The 27,931-nt window shown below is 37.3% G+C and overlaps 1 protein-coding gene across 2 annotated transcripts in view; it reads right to left on the bottom strand.

Annotated features, from left to right (window-relative positions):
- The window catches only part of jag2b (jagged canonical Notch ligand 2b), an 86,999-nt gene extending 66,477 nt beyond the window's left edge, over positions 1-20,522 (bottom strand). For both annotated transcript variants that reach the window (XM_056480860.1, XM_056480861.1), the window contains exons 1-2: positions 20,311-20,522; positions 19,545-19,865 (exon numbers count right to left, since the gene is read on the bottom strand). In XM_056480860.1, coding sequence (XP_056336835.1) covers positions 19,545-19,865; positions 20,311-20,379 — 390 coding nt within the window. In that variant the 5' untranslated portion in view covers positions 20,380-20,522. The remainder of the gene's footprint in view (positions 1-19,544; positions 19,866-20,310) is intronic.
- Between the last annotated feature and the right edge of the window lie 7,409 nt (positions 20,523-27,931).

Genomic DNA, 27,931 nt, shown 5'->3' with positions numbered 1-27,931 from the left:
GTTTCCCAGAGCTGGGTTGCACCTGGAAGGGTATCCGTTGTGAGAAACGTGCTGGATGAGTTGGCGGTTCATTCCGCTGTGGTGACCCCTGATAGATAAAGGGACTAAGCCAAAGGAAAATGAATAAATGAACTGTATGTATTTTATAGCTTATTTTAAATGTAAACACAGAAAACATTTTTAACAGAATGCAAACAGATGTTAAAAGGCAGCACACCATGCTAGTCGAATTAGTAGATTTGTTTTCCATAATTGCCCCATATTGTTAGTCGTACACAATTAGTGTGTTATTAATCTTTAATGTTCAATATATTTTGCATTATTGTGAACAAGAATTAATGTGCTGTCACAACTACATCAATTAGTTGAATATTAATTTAACTAAGAACAGATGTGCTTGCAGTTTAAATTTAAATAATTTTTTAAAAGTTTGATCAAATCATGTCCACATTTTGTGGTAAGAATTCCTATAACAAAATATGCAATACATTTTGAAAAATGTCTGTTACGAAAATCCACAATTATTTCATGATAATGTTTATTTGGAAATATATTAAGAAATGCATATAAATCTATAAAGTAAAAGATAATCTAAGATAATCTCTAATAGCTCAAGTTAAGAGGATAAGAAGTTACTTTTTTCAACTGATTTTTATGTTAATTTTCAACATTTCTGAGTTTGTAATTACGTTTGTGAAATATATTATGTCACATGCAATGGATTTAATACAGGCCTGCTTCATGTTGCACTAAAAAAGCCCATGTCCAATCCCTCACAATTTCTAGTTGTATAAGGTTAAAATAAATATTTTGTCTGCAATTAAACTAATATAATAAAAATTTTCATGATATAATAACGATATAGTCTGGGGAGTAGGCATGGAATAATAACCATTTTCAAGGTATGGCGCTGTTTGGAAAAGTCAAGGTTTTAAAACTGGCAAAATTTTCTGCTATACCGTGCCTAAGGTATGTGTATGATTTTTTATTTATTTACGTTTTTAGAACAATAGTATCTCCAGCAGAAAAGATCTCCAAAGATGCCGGTTTAAATTATAAAGAAATCTGTGTTTTGAAACTAACAAAGACAGCAGAAGTCAATGAATGATTCATTTGAATTATTTAGCCTGACATGTTTACCACTCCAAATTATTAAAATGCTACACATAATAAAATATATTGTGTTCAAAGGGGGGAAAGTTGTTGTTTTTTACCCAGACATTTAAAAATAATTTATTTTAGAGCAGTAATCACAATAACGTGACACCATGATATTTATTTATTCAAGGTTATCATACCGTCAGAATCTTATACCGGCCCATGCCTACTAGAGAATGGAAAATATTGTGATTCAAATAGCTCATATCAACCACCACATCGTGAAAGGTCTTTCACATCCATCCTCATCAACAAAACAACCTTAGAAGAGCAATCCCTGGTTATTCCAACTCCAAAAGCCCCCTTGAAATGTGGCAGTGACCTCTCCACACTACAAGTCCATATGACATGACTTGTTTCAGCTCAGTCAATTGTCATTTTCCGCCAGGCTTCCAGGGCACAAAAGCGGACAATAGCATTGTTTAAGCTGCATTATGGCCATGGGAGGACAAGAAGACGCAACCCAACGTGCACTCAGAGCCCTGAGGCCGGTAAATGATATTCTGGAGCTCTGTAACCTCCCCTCTTTCAACAAATTCCCACACTGGGGTTGAGTTCCTACAGACACAATAATAAAGCACCATCATCGACTACAATGCATCTAGTTAACCTTGCGGACCCATGAGACATCGCCATCAATAAAGCAAGTCAGACAAGGGTCCGGTGAGTCTAAAAGGCAGGAGCACCAAGCGAGATGCAAAATTATGCTTGCGTGGTGCTTATCGCTGCAGACTTGGCCAACGCAGGGCACGCTTTGGGTGAGTGTGTACACACACGGCTCATTTAGCATTCTGCTGCTATGCCAACAAGATCATTAGCAATGACAATACAACAAACCCCTCCCCTCTGGGTGCTAATTAAGCAAGAAGGGACAGCAGTGGCCATGAACACACACACACACACACACACACACACACACACACACACACACACACACACACACAGTCAGATAATGTACGTACAGAAACACAAGCAAAAGCGTGTACGGCTTATCGCACTACAATAAAAAAAAATAATTAACTACTCACCCCAAGAGCGAGTACTACTCACATTATAAAGTATAAACAGTATATGATATAAAACCTTGTAACAGTGGTAAGTGGTAGGGGTGTCAAAATTAATTGTTTTTTCTAGGGCTGCTCTATTATGGGAAAAATCATAATCGCGATTATTTTGGTCATAATTGTAATCACGATTATTCAAAACGATTATCAGTTGAAGTCAAAATTATTCGCCCTTCTGTGAATGTTTTATATATATATAGCTTTGCAGAGCAACAACTGTGTACAACTGGAAAGGGGGCGGTATAAGATGGAATCATCGTTTATCTCGATTAATGGTTTTTCATAATCGTTAGAATCCAAATTCGTAATCGAAACCGGATTTTCGATTAATTGCACAGCCTTAGTTTCTTCGGTGCAACGCAAATGCAGACACGAATAATTCAGTATCAGTTCAGTAATAGATCCTAACCATTTTTTATGTACTGATGTCATATGCGGTAAAATACTATGGTGGGGGAGGCAAGCTCGAGTAATTAAAATGCCGAAACTCTGTGTGTTTGCTGGACAGTCATTCACTGACACTGAAGTTACAGAGCAGAAGCCCCTATTTCACTGCGATAAAGAAAATGAAAGTAAACTCCATTTCTCTCTCTCACTCACTGTGGCCCATTTGACCTGCTGGCGCGACGTTTCCTCTCCACCGTGCCTATCATGGATGAGCTGTGATCACTGTGTCTGTTTATCAGTGTCACTCAATGATGAACAGCGCCAGTGGATTAGAGCCAATCGCAGCCCTTTCTGTTAAGCGCGTGACCAATCATCGCTTGACAACGCTCAAAAATCAAACGGGATAATATTTATGTATGTTTAATTGCTTTAAATGCTCATGTTTTTCAGTGCATGTACATGAGATTTGTTTGAAGCAGTGTGTTTTCTTTGAGCAGATAAAATTAAAGGTACAGTTTATACGTCTTACTGCATGTATTAAACGACAAGATTGTATTACAAATACATATAAAATGTATTTAAAAATTATACATTTTAATACAAGAATTGTGTTGTGTAGTAAAATATAAAACTGTGTATGTAAAGCATCATCAATGCACCGTGATGCACTGAGATATCGAATTAAACTAAATCGATGGCATGATAATAATGCTGTACATATTAGGGGTGTCAAAATGAATTGTTTCTTCGGTGGACAGTGATGCAGACACAGACAATTCGATATCGGTTCAGTAATAATCATAACCCGTTATTGTGTGCTGAAGTCATTTATCTCACATGTGATATGTCGCCTTAGCTTATTACGGCGAGGGAGGCGAGCGAGAGGAATTAAAACACTCCAACTACTTAAAAGTGCAGAAACTGCACAATTTCACTGCGTGTGTGTTTGCCCCTATTTCACTGTGATTGAGAAAATGAAAGTAAACTCCATTTCTCTCTCTCTCTCTCACTGTGGCCCATTTGACCTGCTGGCGTGACTTTTCTCTCCTCTCGGCTGTTACAGCGTTACTTCTAGATACAGACACAAGCGCGTGTCTGCAGAGTTTTCTCCACCTTGTCTATCATGGATCAGCTGTGATCGCCGGTTCTGTTTATCAGTGTCACTCCGGTGAACAGTGCCAGACGGTTAGAGCCAATCGCAGCCCTTTCTGTTAAGCGCGTGACCAATCATAGGGGTGTAAGTAAGAACTCGCTAGACAAGGCTCAGAAAGCGAGCGGGATATTTATATTGTTTAACGGCTATGAATGCTCAAGTTGTTCTGTGCATGTACTTAAGTTTTTAGGTACAGTTCATATATCTGACTGTTCGTATTAAAGGACAAAATTGTATTACAAATAGTTGATAAATATAAATATATTTATGCATTTTCTTACAAGAATTGTTGTGCTCTGAAGAAAATATAAAACTGTTTATGGAAAGCATCGTCAATGCACCGTGATGCACAGAGACATCGAATTAAACCGAATTGATGGCATGATAATCGTAACCGAACCGTGAGACCAGTGTAGGTTCACACCTCCGGTACATATAAAAAATATTATAAATAGATGTGATTGATATTTATCAAATAAAGTCATTTCAACCCATTTAAATGAGTGATAAACTTACCATCATGCACCTGCTTTTCTTACAGTTTTTGTCTTGATTCTAGTCCAAATATGTAACAATTTCTAAAGTGGGAATGATTCTATAGACAAATCAAATACTTTTCAAAAACAATTAGTGTAAATTAGGTGAGTTTTTTTTCTGTAAAACCAGAAATATAATATGTCAGAGTAGGTATGGGATGATACCGTTATGGGTATGGGACCTTTTTAAGGTATACCGCCATTTGGAAAAGTCAAGGTTTTAAAACCACCAACATTTTCTGTTAAACCGTTCCTATAGTATATGTACATTATTTTTGTTTTTTAAGGACAACAGTATCTCCAGCAGAAAAACATCTAAAAGATGCTGTTTAAAATTATAAAGACTGAATAATTTTAATTATTAAGCCTGACATGTTTACTGTTACAAAATACTTTAAATGTTTCTCAAAATAAAACATTGTGTGTTCATAGGGGAAAAAAAGTTTTTTTTTTGAGAAATATTTTTTTAGAGCTGTAATCACGATATCGTGAAGGCGTGATGTTTTTATCCAAGGTTATCATACTGTCAGAATGTCAGAGTTTTTTTATGGCCGAGTGGTAAAGTAATCTTATTTCAAACCAAGAACAAGATCATTTCACTTGTGCAATTGGCATATTATTTTAAGGATAAACCCACTGACTAATTGTTTCTAAAAAAACATTAAAAAAAGAAAGTCTTTTTTGCAGTGCATCAATACAATTTTCCAAAAACTCACAATTAAAGCAAGACGAATCAACCTAAAAAACAATAGTCTAATTTAGTATAGTGTATAGTATAGTAAAGTTTAGTATAATGCCAGAAGAGGAAAGCTACATCAAATCACCATTATACAATGAAGCGATCACTCATATCCTCCTCATTTCATAGAGGTTTTAACTGCAGCATTTGTAGAAACTGAGACTAGAATGGCTGCTTGGCAGCAACCGAAACAGGCTGTGAGGTTGGAAGCTGCCATATCCCAGTGGGCACAGCTCACAGATCTCCCAAAGACGCTGGCCTGGATCAATTCTCACAGCTCTCAATCCTTCCAAACCATGTATTACACAGCAGTTCGGCCATACAACTCTAAAGTAGGCTTCCAAAAAATTAATGTAAATCCATCAATGACATCTGTGGAACTATTCCACCTGATAGCTGCTCTTACACTAGTGTTATGAGCTCAATATGGAATGACACTATTCCATATTCAACTCATTGGCTAGCGTTCATTTGGCAAGCAGCCCTTCGGTTACTACAGTGAGGCGGCCATTTGACACTCTAGACTGCTAGCTCATCATCAAACCATCTGACAAGCCAGTTGTCTCCCTGTCAGTCTAGTCCAGTTACAGTACTGCGAATTACTTCAGTTTCGGCATCAAGTTAAAATGGCAGAGCCTTTGCTAAGTAGCTTCCCATTAAGCTGAACAGACCTACTTGCAGAATAGCAATCTAGCATAGTGCTGAAAAACCCAAGAGGTTACAGTCACATGAGCAACAACTCCATTACAATCATTATCATTTTGAACAAGGTCAGAGGTCAAGCGGGAATTAAACTTGCCATGCGGTAATGCACTTTAATCACTGCAGCACACCTGCTCGCAATTCATTAGCTCCCTCAGGAAGGTGCGCATGCATTAGTCAGACACAATCCCACTTGCGCCACATCTATGTACGCCAACACAGAAGAAAAAACAATCAGGCTCTTCCTTAACAAAGTCATACAGCTGGAAATGAATAAGCAGGCACTTTGTGTACTTGCAAGTCATCATTCATGCTGTCATTTGATAAAACTGTCGTTAAGGAACCCAGTGCCAGGGAGGTAGAGCATCATGGGTAGTTGAAAACAATTAGTTGAGAGCAGGAACTAACAATAGAAACAGCCCTCACACATAGTAGCTTCCAGTGTTATTGGAAAGGGACATCAGGGTTAAGCTCTCTAACTCCCACTTCTTCCCACTGAAAGGACCCCATGTTTTCTATGACCCTTCTCAGGGGAGACAGAAAGTCCATTATAATTGCTCTGCCTAATACAATCATGTCAACCACTGGTGGTTGGTACGTTCAACCTAATGGGAGCCCTTCTTTTGGGAACCAGTTTATCTTGCACTCTTCATGAGGGTAACACTCAACATAGTCAGACTCTCCTAAAAGCACCAACATGCTTTCTTGAGTACTTAGCTGAAGTACAGCACAAAAGAGTGGTTATTCTTCAGTTCACTCCTCCTGATGCCAGTCCTAATCACTTTTATTTACACCAAGAATGAAAACTATGCACACTGAGAGCATATCTTAATTAGCTTTATTAATTGTCAAAACCTTTTGTGTGAACATTGGTGTAGGGGCAACAAGTAACCGATTTCACTATTAACCACGCTTTATTTCGTCACGGTTAATTAATCGTAAAGGCTTCTCAACACTGTGTTTCTGCACAGAACAAAACTGCAGCAACTAAAAGTTATGGCAACTGTTTGAAGTTTGAGGTTCCGAGCCTGTCCACCTGATTACCACGACTGGTCGACTGATAACCACGCACACTGGATTAACTATGGCTAAGGCTATTAACTAAGGCAGGTTCGTTATTTCCAACGTGCTCACGATTTCCAGGCGCACCTAGTTGAGATGACAGGGAGCTTTTGTGACCTTGGGAATTGCAAATGGCACAAGTTTGAAGACGACGAAATGAAAAAGTACACAGGTTTGCAAACCCAGCTAAAAGTTAAAAATAATGGCGCCGATGAGAGCGATCATGTGGTGAATGTTGATCCGCCAGCTGAAATCAATCGAGTGTTTTTGGAGAGACTGCTGAAAGACTCGGAGTAGTTCAGCTGTTTAATGGCCTGAATCTTGATGCGTTGCATGCACTGCGTGTTTAGCACAAATGGCCGCTAAATGTAAAATCTAACACTGTATACATAATCGCCAAATAAGCTCAACTTTACCAAGAACAAGGACAGCAAAAAGAGTGCAATAACGAAAGAATCATGCAGCCATTGGCTAAATTCTCTATCAGTCAAACTACTAGAAGCAGGAACTAACTACTGTGACTGATCGATAGCAACTACTGAGAGACAGCAAATGCAGAACGTCAATACACTGGACTGCTTTGTTTAGATTTTAGTAACTATAGCTTTGACTTTATTCAGTTTGTGGTCTCATTTTATCTGTAACACTGTAAGCTATGACATCAATTTGCCTTTTACTAGAAAGACTCTGTTTTCTCGTGTAAGTAACATGGTAAAGCGATGTAAACATTAGGTCTCTGGCAAAAACGGTGACATAAACAAATGAATAACCATCCATAATTCAACACTATTGTGTCAGTGGACTAAATGTGCTCGATGGGATGTTTTTCTGTGGACTCTTACCTTTCAAAATAAACCGTGATGTACAGCAATGAATGCATGTGTGTCTTATTATGATGTGTGCTCCATATCTAACAAGCGTTTTCTGTACAATTTGCACAAATTTAGCAAATACATTCTTTGTAAGCTTTCCATTGAAAAACATCTAGCTGCAATTGCAATAAAACGAAAAACGATAACCGTTTTTAAGGTATACCGCGGTTTGTAATAGTCAAGGTTTTAAAAGTGTCAAAATTTTTTGTTATGCCGTTTCTAAGGTATGTATTTTTTTTTCTTTTTCCTTTTTTTTTTTTTGGGGGGGGGGGGGGGGTGGACAACAGAGTCTCCAGCAGTTTTAAATTGTAAAGACATCTGTGTTTTTGAAATGAATGAAGACAGCAGAAGTCAATCATTTATTTGAAATATTTAGTCTGACATTTAAAATGTTACTCAAAATAAAATATATTGTGTTCAAATGGGAAAAAAGTTTTCGTTTTTTACCCAGACATTTAGAAAGAATATATTTTTGAGCAGTAATCACAATACTGTCAAACCGTCATATTTTTATCCAAGGTTATCATACCGTAAGAATCTTATACCAGCCCATGCCTAGTGTAATCTATTCATACACATTGACATGTGGAAAAACAGCACCCCAGTGCATCCGCCTCTTGGTGCTGGGCTAAGAGGTTAAACCAAAACTGCGGCTCATGACAAAGAACGCTATTGCGCAAGAGGTCATTGCGAGAATCCTGCTCTGTCCCACTCATATATAGGGCTGGCTGACTCGCCAGCTTTTCCACAAAACACAGAAAAATGTCACTGCATAACGAGACTACGCATTTACAAACCGGAAAAAACTTTCAAAGAGTGATAGAAGTGAGACTTTTCTACCTTTCTTTTGTCTGTTCTTTCTTGAGATGCATATTATTTTTCTATTTAGTTACTGAAAGTTAATTAAGCTATTTTTTATTTATTCTTATTCTATTTATTTATTAATTCGTTGTTCTGTCATTTATTTTCAGTGTAAAATTATTTTTAAAATTCACTTATTTTTAAGCACAAAGAGAGAAATTGACTATTGTTTGTTTTTATTATTATTTTGTGCTGAATTAAATGCTTACTGAGCAGTAATAAATAACACTTTAAAATCTAAGGAGTTTTCATGTTATTTTCTAAACTAGGTGTTTTGAAATGAATGACTGCATAATAAACGTGATAACTGTAAAACCGTGATTACTTCTCAGACTATAATTGTACAACCAAAATCTATAATCGTTGCATCCCTACATTAGTGTGAATGGTTAATGTCCCTTGCCAGATCCCTAGCATTACAATCATACTTGCATTAAGTGGATTTTCAGTTCAAGCATTTTATCCTTTAATCAATTACCAGCATTTTAGCAAAGGCCCTTCTGCAATCTCCAAACCAGGAAGGCCCATTTAATAGTTTTGAAGAGTCCATCGTGGGGGAGTGATGGAGTAAGAAGTGCCTGAATTTTATGCTTCACAAAGAATCTAAACATTCTCTCTTTAAATGCTTTATTACAAATAAACATTGTCAAAACTAGGCAGTCTGGGTTTACAAAATGTGCCATCCAAAGACGACCTCTCTCAAACCACCCTGTAGCGTAACAGATTTTGTTCATAAAGTCACCTCAGGCACACTGTCTCTTAATTGGCCCAGTCTTTCCACTGCTAAAAATAATTCTACCATGACTGCTGCATTCAAGAGAGGGAAAATGCAGCCTTTCCCTTCATTTAATAGAAGACATGGGTACAAAAAAAACCTCTCTGCCCCAGGTCACAAGAAAGAAAATGTTTATTGTGGTGGCAGAACAAAAAGCTATTTCAGGGTCAGGAAGAGAGAGAGAGAGAGAGAGAGAGAGAGAGAGAGAGAGAGAGAGAGAGACTCTCACATCCAGCTAGATTCCTCATGATCTTAAACTTCCTGGTGAATCACCACAGCGGATCTCCATGGAGAGGGAGGAATCAATACTGGCTCTTCCTGTAACATCACAAACCACTGCAGATGACTGCAAATAGTGCAGCCAGTTTAAACAATAGCTGCTCTGCTATGACCGTGGATGTACCACAGGGTCAACCAAGTAATCCACTAACTTATACATTAATTAGGGATAATAGCTAGATGTTAAATATATAGTATATATAGTAGCAAAGACTGTACTTTTGTCAGCTGAGGAAGTTCAACCTGCCACAGGAGCTGCTCGTACAGTTCTACTCAGCTGTCATCCAATCCATATTCTGCACTTCAATCACCGTCTGGTTCGGCTCAGCTGCCAAAACCGACCTCCGTAGACTACAGCGAATAGTCCGGACTGCTGAACGAATCACTGGCACTACCCTTTCTACACTTCAAGAACTGTACTCTTCCAGATTGAGTAAAAAAGCTCGCAAAATCACTCTGGATGCCTCACACCCAGCACACTACCTGTTCGAACTGTTACCGTCTGGTCGGCTCTACAGAGCACCAAGCACAAAAACAGCAAGACACAGGAAAAGTTTCTTTCCTCAGGCTATCTACCTTATGAACAGTTAAATATTCCCCTATTGTGCAATAAATATGTGCAATACTTTCTCATACGCACTTGTACACAGCACCTTATATCAATATACAATGCAATACCTTCTCCATTCGCATTTGTACACAGCCCCTTATAACCTGTATATTTATAACAAATCTGTACATACAATTCAACATCCAGATTTTTTGACTAACTGCATCTCTGTTTATCGTCTTTTTTTTTTTCTTCATATTTATTTATTTTGTGTTGGTCACTTGTCACTTTACGTACACTGGAAGCTTCTTAGCCAAAACAAATTCCTTGTGTGTGTGAAGCACATTTAGCAATAAAACTGATTCTGATCAATAAAATCATCATATGAATTGCATGTTTACATTAATATCTTTGAACGTCAAAAATATCTTTGAACATGAAATGGCTTTTGACGCAGTGAGCTACAAGCAAAAAAACAGCTGTAAATGTTCTTACACTTAGGTCACCTTTGTTCTTTAGTAGAACATTTTTGGTGGCAACCTTGGTTCTTGTTTACCCAAAATCCAACAATCCATGGAATCCATCAATTTGTGGCCAGTTTCATTGATTTGATGATCGGTTTCATGCACAGACTGATTGTTTCACTTTCTAAGATCTCGATGTATTCTCAGAAACCATGGGTATATATTAGGGCTGCACAATATATCGTTTGAAAATCGATATCGCAATGTGTGTGTCTGCAATAGCCACATCTCAAGATTTGCAATGTTGAGTTGGGATTATAGATGACCAGGAACCACAGGTCAAAACACATGACATTTATGGAGACTCTGCAGAATTTAAGCGTAGGTGTGAAAGTTAATTGTGGGCATGTTTTTTTCAAGGCGAGTGACTATGTAAGCATTTTAAGTCAGTTCAAAGCATTTTAGTAGATTATAAAGAAGTTTAGTAAGGATTCATTTTTTTGAACAATTTATATGATGAAGACCAGGGGCGTTGCTAGATAAAGCTCTACTGGGGCACGTACCACCTAGAATTATTTGTTGTCTTTGACTTAACACATGGCAGAGAATTTGGTCTTACCTCCCCGACTCGTCATCCCTTCTTTTTACTTCATATACAAAAAAATCAGGAGGCACGCTTAGTAAGATCACCATCATATTGTTTAAACTTTAGTTTTGTCTAACTGGAAAACAAAAACCATTTATAAGAAAACAAGGCGTGCATGTTAACTACCGGGACTCGCACCGGGAGAAGAGCAGCACGTGCGAGAGGCACACGGGTTGTCTGCGCACACGCAGAGATATGTCAGTTTGCTTTTTGACATAGCATTTCATCAGCGTTGGTTCGGCTGCACATAGAGAATAACGTCTTTATTTCAGAATTATCATTCTTATTAAATACACCTGCATATAAATTAAATCATATCTCAAAGCATTTAATGTAAATGGGGTCTAGTGACGCCCCTGATGAAGACTGTGCATAATACACATTTGATTATTCAATTTCTGTAACCGAATACAGTTATACACTCCGTAACCGTAAATCACTGTTTATTTCACTTTTATATTTGCTTCATTGTGTTCATTTATGACTGTATTTTGTTTATTATATGTAATAAATTACATAAAACATTCACTCTCCTATACCGTAATGTATAAATCGCAGAGAAATTTTTTTTTAAAAATTACAATGTCAAATTTTTCCAATATCGTGCAGCCCTGGTATTCATTTTATTTATCCAGTATATACTTCTTTGATTATCAAAGAGCAAGAAGTCCTTGACTTGACATATTATGAATCACCTAGGACCACGTTTTAAGCTAATGATTATTTTTCACGTTCTTCAAAATGCTGTGTTAAACAAAAACATTTGACTGCATATTACAGTATATCCAACTTATACCTGCCAATTCTCAATTTAATACTAATAGGAATACAAAAAATAAATAAAATCACATCATTTGTATTTTAGCAATTGTTTTGCTTGTTTTTTTTTTTACATATTATTTTGCTTGTTTTAAGGACAAACAATACAATTAAAAAAAGAAAGGATTTTTTTTGCAGTACATTAATATAATTTTTAAAATAAACATTCAAAGCGTTTTTTAAACGTTAAAGCAAGACCAATTGCTAAAAAAAAAAACAATAGTCTAATGAAGTCTAATTTAGTACAGTATAGTGAATTTTGCGATTGCCATACACATCTTGTCATGGAAGCACAATTGTGTGATTTATTTCAATCACTCAACTGAGTTGAGTTATGAAGTGAGTTTGGAGTAAAAACAGATGTTTATATATGGTATTTCCATGTGCTTTCAGATGTAGCATTAGCAGTATTTACAAAAAAAGTGTCATAGTTCACAGTTCACACAAACATTTGTCAATATTATGATTATGTATTATTTGAATAATCCAATGTGATATTTTGCACATGTAGTAAACGTTGCGCCATCTGAACGCACATGCTGGAAATTTACCACTCATCACACAACCGGCTTTACTGACATGAATGTGATTTACTGCACAACCTTAATTACTAACAAAGACACAAGACATTTCATTTGTATAGTTTTAAATGGGGAAAGTATAACGGTCAGTATGGCGAATGAAGCCCCGCCTTCAAGTACAGGAGCCAATCAGCTATGACTATAGACTGACAATTCTAAAGGGGAGGGGCTCACACCAGACATGAGTTTCTGCAGATTTTGTGTAATTCGAACATTTAGAAATGAAACTAAAGAGCAGTTGTCGTTTAATTTTATCTACGATTCCCAATATGAAATTTAACCCCAAGCTTGGCAGGCAACTTTGGAGAATTTGAGGTTTCCCCGTTCAAACAGAATGCCAGAGCATACGGTTGTTGCTAGATCAGTTATTATTGCCGGAAGTTAATGAAAATGATTTATATGATTTATTAAATTTCCCATTAACTGTACTTTATTAACGTCTACCCCCACCTCAACCATCACAGTAACATAAAAACAGTAGTTGTACAGAGTATTATTTATACTATCTATTAAATTACCCCATAAACTGTATTTTTATTGTCTACCACTACCCTAACATTAAACCCAACCGTCAAAGTACTGTAAAGATATTAACTATAGTTAATAATAGATAGTATATATTATAGTAGATATTAACTAACAATACTGCTATATTCCGGCCAGCCGTGTATCCCATCTAGAATTTACCCAAGCATACTGCTCAGGAGGCATTTCAAAGATGGCCGCCGAGTAAAATGACCTGCCGTAAAGGGACTTTGTTACTTATTAGGTATTGTCTTTACAATGTAGTGGCAGGGAAAACGTGATACCATCCAAGCCATGACTGCGGCTTTGGGTCAACCCACAAAAAAAGCCAAAACATCAACCAAAAAAGGTGGACACTGGTTCCTTGGACATTAAGGCCTTGGGGGAACCGCAATCTATAATCAGTCCCAATCAGCAGCCACCTGCTCTGATGCTGAACTGGACAATTACTGCTTTTTGTTGACCGGAGACGCAGCCAGCTGTGACTGGCTAATTACACAGTCAATAGTGTAATCAGTTGTGAGGCTCTAGCACTTCTTTCCCAGGTGAGATGGGAACGAGTGGTTCCACTGAAAGACCAGTCAAGGGGGAAGGGAACTCGGAGGGCAATAGATAATTGTTTACTAAAGGCCCATGTAACCGTCTCCTAGCAACAGCCCAGCAAGCTCCCAATCAGGTGTGGCTGGCGCTGCCATTTAGCCTTGAAGCGTAGTGGTCCTCTGACAGACAGATACAGCTGCAGTCTCCATCGTCAATATCACTGTGCCACCAGAGAGGCTCTCATGGGTACCATTTCTCACACTCCTGAAGTTCAACATACACTAAAACGGTAACAAATCTACAACTAACAGGTGAAGAACTTACTAACCTGCTGCTGACTGCATGGATAGGCATGGGTCAAAGTACTGTTTTTGGAGCACTTAAGATATATATTTGGTCTTTATATGGATTTCTTTAATGATCCACGTTTAAGTAATTCAAGTATTTCCTGCATCCTTGCCAATGAATCTACACACTGTTTTAGCCTTGTTTGCAGATATAATTGAATAACATACAGATGACAAGATTCACAAACAAATGACTCCATGAACCAGTTCTTTGAAGTAAATCAAAACAAATCGATGAAATCAAATTAAAAACTAAAAGGTTGACTTTAGGTTGCTGTTGGGTTTTTTGTGGGGATTTTTACATTATTGCAGACAATCTCCACTTCAAACTGCATTGCGATTTAAAAAGAAAATGCAATGTGTGTGGAATTATAATAAAGTCTGTACATGAGATATTAACAGAAGCCAGAGATGCACCAGAGACAAAACATTGTACCAAGCATAGCAAGCTCTTTATTCACAATGTACAAAATGTTGGAAGAAAACAAATCCTAAATATTGAATTGGGGTAGGAGATTTTATTCATGTATTTCTGCGTTAAATTCATTGTGATATTTTAATATTCTGCGATATATATTGCGATAAGAATCCAATTTCACCAGATGAGTTGAATCTCTCTATTTGGAAAGAATTTCTAATATTAGATTCGATTAGGATTGGGAAGATTCTGGAGCGCAGAAAATATAACAAACAACCTACAAGCATACATATTGTAAATACAATAAAGAAAAAGAAATATCTGAAATAAAAAACATTTTATTGTTTGTACTCAAACAGTATTTGGGTATATATTTGAGTTAATGAATAATCAAATGTAAAATAACGCCATGTAGTGTTCGTTTAAAAATGTAATGTGTATAAATTTAAACTATTCATCAATATTAAAGTTACACACAGTACAATTATGCCTGAATGCTAAATAAATAAAATCCTTATACAGTCACAGGCCTTAAAAAAATGCATGCAAGTTATCAATTATTAGCCAGACTCAACATTGCATTTACTCACAATTTGACTATTGTGAATGACCACATTGCAATATCGATGCTGAAACGATCTATCGTGCAGCCCTAGTTCAGATGATATTCTCTTTTGACTACTTTCATAGTATTCCGATTAAAGTACCATTTATAAGTGCAGCTTTTCTTTGTTTACAATGGTAACCACAGTGCCACCTACAGATGTGAATATGTATTTTTTTATATTTTGCCAATCAACTAGACATGGGACGATAACCGTTTTCAAGGTATACCGCGGTTTGGAAAAGTTGAGGTTTTAAAAACCGCCAAAATTGTCTGTTATTCCATTCCTAAAAAGTATATGCAAGATATATATTTTTCTTTTGGGGTTGCTCTTGGGGTTATTTGTGTGTGTGTGTGTGTGTGTGTGTGTGTGTGTGTGTGTGTGTGTGTGTGTGTGTGTGTGTGTGTGTGTGTGTGTGTGTGTGTGTGTGTGTGTGTGTGTGTTTTTTTCAGACAATCTCCATTTCAGATGTGTGCTCAAACTGCATTGCGGTAAAAAAAAATTATAATAATTTGTGTGAGATATTAACATAAGCCAGAGATGTACTTTCCGATTAAAGTACCATTTATAAGTGCAGCTTTTCTTTGCTTACAATGGTAACCACAGAAACACTATTGACCTTATTCTGCAATGCGGAAGTGCGCTCATTTTTTGCAATTGTTTTAGAACTTCCGATTCACTTGCCTATAATGGGTGAAATGACAAGGAATAATAAACCGGAGAAAATGGTCAAACTACTTGCTCTACAAACAAGTGTTTGCATGATTATAGAAAGCAGATTCATATAATAAAATATATCAGTTTGCAACAAAGCAACAAGCTGTTTTAACGTCTAAAAATTAATGGGAGTGAATGAGACTGGAGCGCTCGTACGCGAAGGATAAGGTGAATATTTCTCCTATTGTTTAAGTGCCACCTACTTACACTGAAGAGTGAATATGTATTTTATATATTCTGCCAATCAGTTTTCGTTTCTGTTTCACGTAAAAGCAGACATTTTGTTTGTATTTTTAGAAAAACTGGGGAAAAAATAACTATATTTAAAATCAAAAACTTTTCATGTACAGTTGAAGTCAGAATTATCAGCCCCCTGTCTATTTTTTCCCCCAATTTCAGTTTAACGGAGAGAAGATTTTTTTTCAAGACATTTCTAAACATAATATTTTTAATAACTCATTTTTAATAACAGATTTATTTTATCTTTGCCATGATGACAGCACATAATATTCTACTTGATATTTTTCAAGACACTTCTATACAGCTTAAAGTGACACTTAAAAGCTTAACTAGGTTAATTAGGTTAACTAGGCAGGTTAGGGTAATTAGGCAAGTTATTGTATAACGATGGTTTGTTCTGTAGACTATCGAAAAAATATATAGCTTAAAGGGGCAAATAATTTTGACCTTAAAATTGTTTTTAAAAAATTAAACTGCTTTTATTCTAGCCAGAATAAAACAAATAAGACTTTCTCCAGAAGAAAAAATATTATCAGACATACTGTGAAACTTTCCTTGCTCTGTTAAACATCATTTGGGGACAATTTAAAAAGGGGGTTTTATAAATGTGACTTCAACTGTATCTAACTTTAAGTACTGCAACTTGTTTCTTGGACTGTTATTAAAACACAGTGGTTGACTCAAATTTCAAATGGCATGTAAAGGAGCAAATAAAGTTTATGATCATGTTTTCTTGTATCTTACACAAAAACAAAAATTTTTTTTAGAAACGCTAATTAAAATTAGATTTTTAAAATTAGTTTTTGCTTATAAAAATGCAGCTGTAAATGGGCATTCAATTGTGCAAAGGTGCATCAGCAGAAAACTGAATTTTTCAGAACTGAATCGTAATTATACACAAATTTTCACACATTGCTATAAAAACATGTTAAAGGGCAACTGAAAGTTTAATTGAATTCCACATACCGCAGAAAATAGAATCAAAATCAGCTTCAAAGAACCCCAAAAGCTTCTATTAAATCAAAGGAAGAAATCTAATCAAAAGCAAACCACGAAGGCAAATGCTTCTCAAAACCAATCTTATCAAACAACTCAGTGACACGAAAAAACAAACTCCACCAGGCGCCACCACAACAGGTGACAAACTCGGTCTCCAATACTGAGGCCGAGGTGCTAGATATCGTTATACAATGCACCCTAGATGAGGTTACAGCGAGCACATCAAACAGATGTCCGGATGCAGAGACACATTCCATTGGCAATTTCATTAGCTTTCATGGGACACCAAGGAACTGCGAACATGGCATTTTAAATTTAAACTCAATCACAGGCTTTCAGGCACAAGACTATAGCCACATATCATGTGATCTGAGCTATTTAGAGACATCTAGGTGAAATTTCAAGCAGGGGTCAGAAGAGAAGCAGGTGTAGCATCAAAGATGGCCCTGAAAGGGTCAGTATGATAGCATGTTACACATTAACTTAAACGGTTGAGTGTTTGAGTGCTGGGGGAAGCAGAGAGGTAGTAAATGAAAGCCTAAAAGAGAGCTGGTTTTAGAGGTCTACTATCAAACACCGGTGAGTATGTGCGTCTCACCGGGCTGACGTCCAAAGCTGAGAGTCAACACTACGTGACATCTCTCTTTTTGTTGTTTGCTGGTGTGACACTGAACTGCATAAAACATTTGCAAAGATTTGACACCTGATATCAGCATCAGTAATGTGCCTGAGTGTCTGGAGAGACACACGATAAGTTTTTCCCATATCAGCACAAGGGAGTCACAATCAGTACTCGGATACCATTACAACAAATTTCCATGACAACTAAATTTACCTCTAATCCCAGTTATTGTGGGATTAGATTATACATTTGTGGGATTAGCAAACATTAAGAAAACACTTAATTGATAATTAAACTCTAAAAACTACTTTTGAAAAGATTCTGAAATATTTAACTTGCTGTAATAAAGATCAAATACTATTTGTTATTGAGGTAAAGTTAGTTTTATATTAGCACATTCATTCAGTAACACTCATTCATTGTTTACCATGGTACTTAGAATATTCTTTCTGAAATCACATACAAGTATGACTTCAAAACAACATTGTTAGCGCTATTTTGACTATGTACAACAATGTTAGTCTTTGGCTGCTAATATGATTTCACCACTTAAAATCAGCAAATAATACTTTTCTGAAATTATATTATTAAGGAAAAATTCCAAATGTGAGAATATATAATGAACTTAATGAGGTAAAGTTGGTTTTATATTCACACATTTGTTAATTTTGTCTTGTGACATGGTCCCTACCACGCTGCTTTGAATATGAGGTCTGAAAACTCATGGAAGTATGACTTCAAAATAACATTAGCATTAACTGTAGACTATGGTGTGTTTTGATAGGCATTGACAGATAATATAATATCCCTATTTAGAATTTGCAAATAATACCCAAGGAGAAAATGTGAATATAAATCTAACTTTACCTCAAAGTGTTAGTTTTGGTTATGTGTTATAGTAAAAGATTAGCATTCATTTTTTTTAGCATATTGACTACCTTTTGCAGAAACATTTACCTCAGATACCTAGCAAAATCATGCTTCATTTGTGAATACAATGCTTTGACTACAAATACTTGCTTTTTTGTTTTATTTGTAGCAAGTTGAAGCAAATTAATAGTAAGAAGAATCAAAGTTTTAGCCAAAACCACTGCATTACAGACGTTAATTCGCCTAATATCACTCACTTTATTCCTTTAACAATAACACCAGTTAATATGCTACTTTTAAAAAAGCTGTGTGGGGTATTAATGTGCAAAAACGCGATATAACAAAATCAAAGACCAAGTAGCGCCATAAGTACGGATAGCACGTCATTTGAATAGCTAGTACACTATTTGTGAAAGATTGACAACTTAATAATGAGAAGTGAACTGAACCAAAATCAACAAATCAAGAAATCAAGTCTACCTAAAACGCTTTGTAAATGGTTTTATTATGCCCAAAAATCATGTACAGCTAAGCAGCTTTAAAACACAGCCAATTATAAGAAGCGATTTCTGTTATAAAGTATCTTTTTAAGCTTCCGTTTGACAGAATGACAGACTTCAGTCACCATTCACTTTCATTCACTTCAAGTAAACAACACTATTATCTAAGTACGTTGTGTTTCTCAAATAAAGAACCAAGACAGGTGTGAAACAAGGCGACTGAGTAGCAGAATTTCCATCCATCGGTGAACTATCTCTTTAAGAAGTGCGTGTCACCTTAAATGCACCTTCAAGCAGTCCGTTTCAAACACGCACAGCAAAGAGAGTGCCCTACAGATGAAGTCTTCACAGAAATAACAGAAAAAATCGTTAAGAGACAGCAGCATACACGCCCCACGATTAAAATAGAGACCCTGTCATCACCCTAACAATATAGTGCACTTAACTTCCGAGCAGTGACAGCTCACCGCGGCGCGTTTTTTATTGCAGCCAGTGGAGAAGACGAGGACTCACCGGCCAGGCGAAGTGAAAAGGGATGATGATCTTTCCCACGTCGCTTGTTTTGCTGGGGCTGTTTTTTGCGGTCTTAAAAGAAAATATATTTCCACCAAGAACGTCGGTAGATCCAGAGCCGAAGGTGCACTGCCCAGTGGTGGTGACTTCAGACTGGTACTCCTTCAGACACACTTTAAAGTAAGTATCGCACTCGTCCCGCACGCAGCGCTGGTCTTGAGAGTTCCGCGTGCTGTCGCAACATTCCCCGTCCCACAACTCACCGTTTACATTTTCTACAGCAATCAGCTGCAGCTCAAAATAGCCAGAGGACTGGGACACCTAAAAATACATAGAAAGACAAATAAATAAACAAACAGAGCAATCACAATGCTGATTCTTAATTACAGAAATGCAGATAAATCTGTGCTGATATTAATTTGAGGGAATGTGTCGGGTGCGCTCGTGCATTCAAGTCTCCAGAGAATCAGTGTACAATTTTGCTAACCTGTTATGCGGATGAGATGAGAAAAACGGCTTTATTTCATACAACATCCCATAAAACTAATCCACCCGTGCTTTTAATGAGGAATCGGGTTGCAAGTTAACATTTCTTACATCTGACATTTCCAAATGCACGCGCACATGTGGCTGCGTAATTCAAATATCGATCACTTTGAGCAGAAATGGTTGAAATCGTGTGCCCACACCCATCAACTTTTGCCTCCTGATCAGTGCTATGGCAATTAAATCGATCTGCAGCACTAATAACAATCAGAGGTCTCACCTTCGTCCATATCGTTAACAGCAGGCACGCGATTGGGAGCCAATTCCTAATCCTGATACAATTCCACATGCCGCCGATTTGATGTGTTATGAACGTAAGATGGAAAACGGCCGATGACCGGCGACAGGATCCTCCGTTCCTGACATGCAAAAATTCACGAGCGTGGTGTGTTTGCGCGGTGATGGTCTGGGCTGATCTCTCCCTCGGTCTGATCACTTCACGGCAAATGATATGTTTCACAGCTACCACACGCCTGAGGAGATCTCGCGTGATTGACAGCTGGAAGGGCCAATCAAAACCCCCCCTGCTGATGCGGTTGGCCAACCGCCACACGGGGGCGGAGCCTGGCCAAAAAACTTACGAGCTCTATTCCCCTCTTTCACAACGAGCAATTAAACGCGTGCTTTCTTTTCTGTCAGGAATTCGGATTTTTGTAATGCTTAAATTGCAGAATTTGTATTTTATTACGTGAATGATTTCTAAACACACAGTGATATCCAGACTACAAATGTAACAGAGATGTTGCATTTAAAGTGCCCACGTTGACTAGAAATGTGTAAATATTCTCAAGAATACGTTGTTACATTTAAATAGATACTATGCTAACGTTTGTTCATTCTAACGATATGTATTTACTGTAATATTGTAGCACATTTATTAAAACAAACGTAAATATGATAAACAACCACATGAATGAAGTACTTTAAATATTCTTTTAAATTCACATTTAAAAAATACTATGTGGAAACCACAAAACCAAGGAAATTAGCCCTGTAAACCTCTGAAAAGCTGTATATCCCCGCTGCAGTTTGATGTCCTGATGCGTGCTCAGCCTGCTAGTGTGATTTGCCACAGGTGAGAGCGCCCTCTACTGTACATCCGCGCATTGACCTGGAAAGAGAGAGACCCCAACACGATGAAGATAAACTTTGTAAAAAATTTAACATTCTACTCATAAATCATTTAGATAGATTTATATTCCCTTAGTATCCGATGTAGTAGTTCTCAATCTTGCTGGAAATATTCAAAATAGTCTAATAATAGTCTAATAAAACATCTGAAAACTAACCAAAGTATCAAAAACAAATCTAAATAGATATTGGGCTGGTTTAACATGCATTTTGGGCACTTTTAACTCAGTTGCCAACCAGCTAAACCAGCTGAACACCAGCTTGGATAGGCTGGTAGACCAGCTAGACCTGCTTGTCCTCGATTGTACCCCAACAATGCACTTTTTTCTATCTGTCTCTCTTACACTTTATTTAAATCAGAAGCTGGGTTAATAAAGGCCTCAACTGAACTGAGTGTTTGCCTTTTCTCCTTATACTCATGATGTTGCCTATTACAGGCATCAGAAACACGTCTCCTTGATGCAGATCTTTTGTGTGTGTGTGTGTGTGTGTGTGTGTGTGTGTGTGTGCATGCAATGAATGTGTCCCTGGCTCTGTTTTGAGTCCTTTACAATTTCTAAAAACTTCTTAACTGATAAAAATACCGTCGTGCAAATACACACATCAGATTTAGCACAGCAGCCAGCATTATGTTTGATGTTTGGTCATTTCCTTGGCAAAGCATGCATCATTAAATATGTTTTTTGTATCTTTCAGTTCAGTCAAATTTGACAGTGTGACCAATAAGTAAATGTATTCACTTCTCTCTTGCTTTTGTTTTTGGTCCAGGTCAGTTAAATTACAGGTGTAAACACAATCTATCTACACAGTATATTATACTTGCATGATTTTATATTTGGTGTGGAGTAAAGCAGCGTTTGCTGAACAGCATTCAATACCACCTCAGTACTTTTATTTTACAAAAATAAAAATGGTATCATTGGTTTTTGGCTAAGGGCAGCATGGTGGCTCAGTGGTTAGCACTGTGGCCTCACAACAAGAAGGTTGCTGGTTCGAGTCCTGGCTGGGCGAGTTGGCAATTCTGTGTGGAGTTTGTATGTTCGCGTGGGTTTCCCTCCGGTTTCCCCAACAATCCAAAGACATGTGGCATAGGTGGATTGAGTATACTAAATTGTCCATAGTGTATGAGTGTGTGTGTGAATGAGTGTGTATGGGTGTTTTACACTACTGGGTTGCAGCTGAAAGGGCATCCTCTGTGTAAAACATATGCCGGAATAGTTCAAGGTTTCCGCTACATTCATTCTTCCATGGCGGGGCGCCACACCAAAATACATTCCGCCACGGCTACATTACAGCTTCTCATTTAAAACATTTAGTCATTGTTTTTAATAGGGGGGTCATAATCGCACCAAAATGTATTAAAAAGTAAGTGAATTATAACAGCGCAACCTTTTCTGTAACCGTAGTAGTGCTGTGCGTTATTTGTTTAACCCTTTAAGGTGACATGCTGACTGACTGACAGGTGCGTGATGCGTGAGGCAAGCAAACACGATGTATCGCTTTCAGTAGGATGAACACAGTTTCCATAATTATACTTTATAGATAAAGGTCTACGGCTCTCCATACAACAAACAGTGACTTTGCTGGAGTTTATAGTCGTTTCACTTTACTTCAGGATGCATTAATGCCGCTCTGTTGGTCTATTGGAGACATAAATATTCCTAGGCAATCTAATAAATGTTTGAGACATACTCACTGCATAAACGCGCTAAATTGCACTTCAGCAGCGTTTATTTGAGGGCACAAGAAATTTTGTGCACGAACAGAGGAAATCGGCGCTCGAGCAAAGAGATTCACATGCTCGTATTACATGAATCGATATCAACATGTAATACTGCGCTCGCGACATTTGTCATTGAAATAACACCATAGGCAGTTGGTAGAACTGTGCAAAAGGCCTGCCGCCACAGCTGGAAAAAATCCTAGAGGAAGCACTGTAGTTGGTGGTTTATTCCGCTGTGGCAACCTCTGAAATAGAGACTAAGCCGGAGGAAAATAAATGAATGAATGGTTTTTGGCTGATCAAGAAAAGGGTCAAAGAGCTGAGTGCAGATCCCAAAGTTGAAAGTAAAATTGTGAATGCCTCATCTTGCATATTACAAGCTGATTAGGCATAGAATAGTCAATACCGTGTAGAACGTTGACTGTACAGACACACATTTTTAGTGCACATTTTAGTATGTAACTTCACCAAAGTCAATTCTTCACATTTAGTCAATTCTAATAGACCACATATTTATGTAGAGCCTGAAGTCAGAGTTCAAATATAACACGCAAGCTCAGATCTTGAGATTATCCTCATTACATGCTGCCTTAATAGATGCATTCTTAAAAACAAAGGTTACAAAATGGAGTTTTATCAGCGGCATCACAGACGGATCATATGATTCCCAAAAAAACCTTTAAAGGGACACTTGCCTTAAAGGGAAACTTCACCCCAAACATTGAAATTCTGATATCATTTACTCACCGTATACTTAATCCAAACCGGTTTGTCTTTCTTTCTTCAGTTGAACACAAAAGAAGATATTTTGAAGAAAGCTGCAAAACCAAAGACTTCCATAGTATTTGTTTTTGCTACTATGGATGTCAAAGGTTACAGGCTTTCAATTTCTTCAAAACATCTTCATTTGTGTTCAACGGAATAAAGGAACCTATAAAGGTTTGGCAGCACTTCAGGGTGAGTCAATAGAGAGTAAATTCACATTTTTGGGAGAACCATCACTTTAAAATCACATTTTCTCTAAGTTTTCTTGGACCCTTTTCCACTGTAAAGGATGATGTTAATGTAGTGTTTACCAATGTTATTTGACAACACTGACAAAATCAACCTACAGAAATTGCATTTCAGGTATGGTAGGCAGAGTAAACAGCAGTCAGGGACTGTTTTACAGCACGAAGTGCAAGATCTAGGTTTGCACCAGAATCATATTACTTATTATTTTCAAACATTATTTATTAATTATTGTTATCCAGGCAGCATTTTAATAGTTTTTACGAATTAAGAAATAATAATTATGTATATATATATATATATATATATTTTTAATTGTATTATTATCCAAGGAAATGCACAAATTACAGGCGATAAATCATGTACAAAGACAAACCAAAACAGATCAAATAAAACATGCATGTCAGCCAACTACAGCCAGATTTGTTTGAATGTGAGTGTGTGTGTCTGTGTGTCTATAATTCAATTCATCTTTATTTCTAAAGCACTTTTACAATGTAGATTGTGTCAAAGCAGCTTAACATAGGAGATTAAAGTAGACTGAAACAGTGTCAGTCCAGTTTTCAGAGTTGAAGTTCAGTTTAGTTCAGTTCAGTGTGGTTTAATTTTCACCGCTGCTCAAACACTGAAGAGCAAATCCATTGATGCGCAAGTCCCAAAACCAAGCAAGCCAGTGGCGACATCGTCAAGGAACAAACTTCACCAATTTACAAAAGTGAAGGGAAAAAAACCTAGAGAGACACCAGGTTTAGTTGGGCACGACCATTTCTCCTATTGCCAGACTTCTTGTGCAGAGCTGCAGTCTAAGAGTGGGAGGCTGGGGAAATCTGGACGTCCATCGTGGAGAAGCTGCAGGAGGAGAGGTCACTGGCTGGTGTACAGGCTGGCACTTTAAGATCAATGTGAAGACTCGTCTGTCACTGGGGTCTTGCAGGAATCAGTCTCATGCTCTCCACTCCTCCATGACCACCACAGCAGCTGCTCAGGATACAGCCTGGTCCAGGATTATGGAAACCTCCGGAATAATAAAAACAGACTAACATAAGCGAATATGCCGTTCAAATTATGTCTTTTGGGAAGTGTTCCCGGCTCCGGTTGCCATAAAAAATGCAAATTAACAATCCTTTAGAGGATTTGGATTTCGAAAGCATTTGTGTTTTATGTGTATGCTAATGCAAAGAGATGTGTCTTTAATATAGTTTTAGTATAAGAAAAGAAACCTCCAGTAAAGTACAACATGAATAACAACGGGTATAATAGTAGAGGGCAGTATCAATGGTGGTAACAAAATGAATAATAATAAAACAAAATAAAAAAAAGGATAAACAGGGAAAGGTATAAATGAAGTGATGCAAGATAATTAATAATAATAAATCATTGTGTGTCTGATTTTTGATTAGGTAGACTAGTGTTACCTTGTGTATCCGCACCAATGGCCAAATGCTCTGGCTACCTTACACAACCAAACACCCTCTCACCTGGCACTAGAAACGGTGTATATAAAACCACAGATTACTTCACCAGCAACCTCACTTCATCTGTATATTTCACACGCTGTCAGAGTCGGGTGTTGGAGGAAGAAGCAGTAGAAGGAGGTGGAGGAGGAGGAGGAGGAGGAGGTATGTTTGGAGAAAACCAGATTTGTGCTGGAGAACATGGGGGAAGGGGGATGCCGGACTGATGGACAGAGATGCTGGTGCTGCTGGTAGGCGTGTTTCGGTGGCTTCCCTCATCCATATTTCATGGCTTCTCCTTTGAGGCCTCGCACATAAACCTATAGCCAATGCATTGACTCCCTTTTATCTGGAATCATGGCCTTGACCCACTTTAATGGCGTTCGCAATTGTTAGTTGCTCATTTCCTCCTAAAAAGCAGCTGCGACTGGGATATCAGAAAATAATAATGAATCCCTTGTTGCGATTCTGACAAGACAAAACCATATGTTAAAGTGACAGCATCATTCAGCCATGCAGAAACAACAAAAACATGGCATCAGATAGCAGCGTTTGTACGTGCTGACAGGTTATAAATCAATTGTGGGATCCATTTGCTGTGCTCAATTCTCATCCCTATATTTGATACATGACCTTATTACTGAAGCTTGTTTCCATAGCGATAGGCTTACGATTTTACTGTAAAGCAAGCACAGGAAATTAAATGTGATATAAGGAAATTTCCCAAAGGGCAGAAATTATTGCTTATATAGCTGCTAGGCATGTCATTTTTTTTGTCTCGAGACTTCTTCTTGTCGCCTATCCATGTTTTAGGAACAACAAATAATAACTTGATTTGTAGTTGATCATTTAGTATCAGAAGTGGCTTAAATGAAAGGCAAAGGCCTCTAGATTATGTTTATTATACCTAAATAAAATATGATCATGCTTTGATTTTAATTATTTAATTAGGACAGTAAGGTCTGACTTTGCATAAAAGAAATACTGAACAGTATAGAATAAAAAGTCATGGTGCAGTGGGAAAAGATTTAATATTGTGTATGACTCCCATGAGCTTGGAGGACTGCATCCATACATCTCTGCAATGACTCAAATCACTTATTTATAAAGTCATCTGGATTGGCAAAGAAAGCGTTCTTGCAGGACTCCCAGAGTTCATCAAGATTCTTTAGATTCATCTTCAATTCCTCATTCTTCATCTTAGCCCAGACATGCTCAATAATGTTCGTGACTGGTGACTGGGCTGGCCAATCCTGGAGCACCTTGACCTTCTTTGCTTTCAGGAACTTTGATGTGGAGCCTGAAGTATGAGAAGGAGCGCTATCCTGCTGGGGAATTTTCCCTCTGCTGTGGTTTGTAATGTAATAGCCAGCACAAATGTCTTGTTACCTCAGGCTGTTGATGCTGCCATCCACTCTGCAGATCTCTCGCACGCCCCCATACTAGATGTAACCCCAAACCATGATTTTTCCTTTACCAAACTTGACTGATTTCTTTGAGAATCTTGGTTCCATACGGGTTCCAATAGGTTATCTGCAGTATTTATGATGATTTGGATGCAGTTCAACAGATGATTTGTCGGAGAATAAAATAACCTACCGCCATTTTTCCTAATGATCAACTAGAAGTCAAGTTATTATTTGTTGCTCTTACAACTGGGATCGACAAAAATACTTTTGTCAGGTAGTGTACTGCATTTTCTCAGAATTGATCTTCGTAATATACAGTATACCTACTCTGGCTACTAGTTGTTTATTATAACAGTTTCTTTTATTTTACTCAACATACTGTATAATATATTCATGATTTATGAAGTGGATCCAAAGCATTTGGAATCTTGTCACCTAAAAATTGATTTTCCTATAGAAATGTGTAAAGTTACACATTAGTTAATGTGCTGTGATTTAACATGAACTAACAATGAAAGACTGTATTTTCATTAACGTTATCAGACGTGAATAAATAAATGTATTGTTCATGTTAGTAAGCGTGTTAACTATCATTAACTAATACAACCTTAGTGTAAAGTGTTACCAAAAAGCTTTTAATCTTTACTTGACCTTTAAACAAGAAATAAAAAAAGTAAAAGTACCAGTTCTGCTTCTATGTTCTGCTTTACCTTTAGGCAAAAAAGCCAGAAAAAAACACAAGTACAGGTTATGTTTCTATTTTTAGCTCTGTTTGCACCTGACCAACAAAATGAGGCGATTTACTTTCACCCAACATAATCCTTACAAAGCATGACTCATATAGTAATACATGCAATAGCTGGTCTTGACATTAATTATTGTCATGAGGTGTGAAACCCTGCATGAGGCCGTCAGTCAATGGTCAGCAAGTTGTGTTTATTTTAGTCCATGTCCACAGATACTCTTGTCTAAATAGCATCCTTGCTGAGAACAGATGGGCTTCAATTGGGTGTCAAAGCAAAAAAGGTGGCGAAAAAAGAGAGAAAGAAAGAAAAAAAGCAAGTTGCATGCAGCTATTAACACGTTTGAAATAACGATTTATCCACCCATACC

The sequence above is a fragment of the Danio aesculapii genome, chromosome 20, assembly GCF_903798145.1.
Source record: "Danio aesculapii chromosome 20, fDanAes4.1, whole genome shotgun sequence".
NCBI classification, from domain to species: domain Eukaryota; kingdom Metazoa; phylum Chordata; class Actinopteri; order Cypriniformes; family Danionidae; genus Danio; species Danio aesculapii.
This window is presented reverse-complemented; position numbering and strand designations above follow the sequence as displayed.